Source organism: Mus caroli, unplaced genomic scaffold, assembly GCF_978045245.1.
Source record: "Mus caroli unplaced genomic scaffold, Mus_caroli_1 scaffold_5, whole genome shotgun sequence".
NCBI lineage: Eukaryota > Metazoa > Chordata > Mammalia > Rodentia > Muridae > Mus > Mus caroli.
In genome coordinates, this window is record NW_028227260.1 from 39578644 (window position 1) to 39581932 (window position 3289).

Consider the following 3289-nt stretch of genomic DNA (forward strand, 5'->3'; position numbering starts at 1 on the left):
TAAAGTTGATGTTCTGGTATGTTAGTCAAAAGTGCCAATAGAAGATTGGTTTCAGGGGAGCCGTGCCACGGTGGCCTAGGCTGCTCCGGGTGGGAGCTAGGGGCAAGCAGCATTGTGGGGCCCTGGAAGGAAGCACTGCACCAAGACCGAGGGCGCTAGTTGATCCACAACCGCCGGCAACATTGCCAGTGCCTGTCAAAGCCCCTCCATTTTAAAGGAAGAGACAGCCTTTCCACCACTGCAGGGGCCGCAGCCGAGTTCATGTTCAGTCATTGGCAGATCCTGTTGGCCAAGCAGTGGGCCAAGTGGACATGTACCACGACACGTGATTCGAGCATGGGAGAAGATGAAGCAGGAGGTTCTGAAGACGACTCTGAGAAGGAAAAGGACTTGCTGACTGAGACTAAATCCCTGAGTTGTGAGTCTGATTCTGAACTTAATTTTGAGACTACTGAAACTGAAACTCCAATCAGATCTCCTCTCAGGGAGTCTTGTGATTCATCATGGGGATTGGCAGAACCTGAAGCAGGTCCCCAAGAATCTCTAGAAGCTGATGAGCAGTTGGTAGCAAAAGTAATTGAAAAATGTTCACCTGATGCATGTTCTGGCTCTTCAGAAAATGAAGCACCAGGGGTGACTATCGATCCATACCTAATCATGTATGTCAAAGACAAGGAAGAATATCATGTTAGCAGGATGTCAGTAGTAGTGAAGCCGTTTTCAAGAGAAACCAGGTATTTCCCAGATGACCTTGCAGCTCTTGGAATAAAAGCAGGAGATGAGTTGGATCAGAACGTGAATCCTAGTGTGCTGAGAGGGTCGAGGGCCCAGAGATCTCCCCTTAACATTAAAGAAGCCTCTGGCTTTCACAGTAATGGCACCATTGACTCAGGGGTTGAGCTGCAGGAAGGGTCCAGTGACTCACCTCTCAAACTTGAGGATGATTTTACAGAAGATGGGGAGAATGTCGAGGCCAGGAGTGCCCTACCAAAGCAACCTGGCAGGAAACCCAGTAACAAACTGGCACCTAGCACGCAAAAAGATGGCTTCAGTAAGCCAGAAGATGTTGAGCTGTCTGCAGACCCAACAGTTCAAGATACCTCTCTCACCCAGACGTTTCCTAAGTTAGAAGTAAGTAAATGGGGTCACCCTAACTTTAATTCCTTCAGGAGCTGTCCCATTCTGGAGAACTCCCCACCCCTCTCCTTCAAAGGCTCCTACCACTTTGACCCAGCATAGATGAATCTGTGGATCCTTTTAAACCAACCACAGCTTTTTTGTTTGTTTGTTTGTTTTGTTTTTTGTTTTGTTTTGTTTTTCGAGACAGGGTTTCTCTGTATAGCCCTGGCTGTCCTGGAATTCACTTTGTAGACCAGGTTGGCCTCGAACTCAGAAATCTGCCTGCCTCTGCTTCTCGAGTGCTGGGATTAAAGGCATGTGCCACCACACACAGCTTCAACCCCAGCTCTGGCAAGCAGCGGCTTTTGTTCTGCCCCTAGTAATCAACTTAATTCTCTCAAGAAGGTAAAGTCGCATTTAATAACTCAGTCTCTTGATTTGGATGTGTGTTCTCAGGATGAAGCAGCTGTGATGTCACAGATCTCAGACATTCCTAACGGGGACGGCCAAGCAACTGATGAGGAGAAACTGGTGTCTACATTGTGTGCTCAGAAGTCAGCAGGGACTAAGGTCGAAGGCATAGAAAAGGAACCATGCCAGAAGGTGGAGAAAGAGGAGCTGGCTGTGCATGGACTGCTGGAGTCCTCTTCAGTAAAGGCCCCTGTGTCTGTGGCCTGTGGGGATGAAAGTCCCCTGGATGAGATCTGCCTCAGGGAAGCAGACAATACTGCTCTAGTCACATTGCTCAGAGAAGAGATAATCACTAAAGAGATCGAAGCAAATATATGGAAAAAGAAATACGAAGAGAGCCGAGAAGAAGTCCTGGAGATGAGGAAAATTGTGACAGAATATGAAAAGACTATTTCCCAGATGATTGAGAACCAGCAGAGTACAAGCAAGAGCTGTCAGAAGGCTTTCCAGCAGCTGAATATGGAGAAGGAACAGGCTCTGGCTGACTTAAGCTCAGTGGAGACGTCTCTTTCTGGTCTCTTCAGGAGATATGAAAACCTGAAAGGCGTGCTGGAAGGGTTCAAGAAGAACGAAGAAGCCTTGAAACACTGTGCAGAGAATTACTTAGCCAGAATTAAGCTGGAAGAACAGCGATACCAGATCCTGAAAGTTTATGCAAAGGAAAAACTGGACAGAGCCAATGAGGAAATTGCTCAGATTCGTTCCAAGGCACAGGCTGAAAGTGATGCTCTCCATGCTGGCCTCCTGAAAGAGCAGAGGAAGGTGGAGTCCTTGGAGAGGGCCCTTAAGAAGAAGAATCAAGAGGCTGAAGAATTGACAAAAATCTGTGAAGAAGAGCAGAGGAAGGTGGAGTCCTTGGGGAGGGCCCTTGAGAAGAAGAATCAAGAGGCTGAAGAATTGACAAAAATCTGTGAAGAACTGATTGCCAAGCTGGATAAGACCTACTGAGAGTAGTCCTGTGAACTGTGTAGATCGAGTCTGGCTGCTTCTGTCGTGACCACATTATCTTGCCTTATCCAGAAATAATACTCCCTTTGCACAGAAAAATAAAATTCGAAAGCACATGCCTGCTGCTGTCCGTTTGTTCTCTGACTAGTGGAGAGGGAGTTGCGTGACAGTAGAGCCAGTCACATAACTGGAGAGCCCTGTGACGGGACCGCCAGCTTCCCTTAGACAGGCTGCTGGGTCTGGCTTGTGCTTCTCCAGCTTGAGATTACCCAGCCCTCTTTGCTTTTCCCAAGTTTGTGAAATTTCTAATTTTGTGGCATCTCTGTGGGTTTATTTTCCCAGCTCCTATTTGATATGTTTATGACCTAGTCAATCTTTTAAATTTTCAATATCAGCAGTTTTATTGAAGGGGGCAGTTTGACCCATCATTACTAACACTTTTTCGATGAGGCTCCAAGCTCCCTTTTATTTACAGACTTACTCATGCATGTAGGCCTATACATTCTGCTGCTTTCCCCCTGAGGCATATCCAGATAAGAACCTCCAGGGAGGAGCATAGTTACATAAATAAATGTAGACTCTTATTTCAAAACAGAGCCCTAGGTCTAAAATCCACCTTTTCAGACTTTGTAGGGGCTGGGAACCTAGCTCCATTGGCAGAGTGCTTCCTGTATACAGAGCCCTGGGTTTGGTCCCCCCAGAACTACAAACACTGGATATTGGAGTGCATGCCTGTAATCTCAACACTCCA

The 3289-nt window shown here is 46.9% G+C and overlaps 1 protein-coding gene across 1 annotated transcript; it reads left to right on the forward strand.

Moving 5' to 3' along the window:
• The first annotated feature begins 234 nt into the window (after nt 1-234).
• Nucleotides 235-2629, forward strand: LOC110286783 (transforming acidic coiled-coil-containing protein 1-like). Its single transcript, XM_021153373.2, has 2 exons — nt 235-1131; nt 1576-2629. Exons 1-2 carry the CDS (start codon nt 262-264, stop codon nt 2536-2538), a joined length of 1833 nt encoding a protein of 610 aa, XP_021009032.1. The 5' UTR covers nt 235-261; the 3' UTR covers nt 2539-2629.
• The last annotated feature ends 660 nt before the right edge of the window (nt 2630-3289 follow it).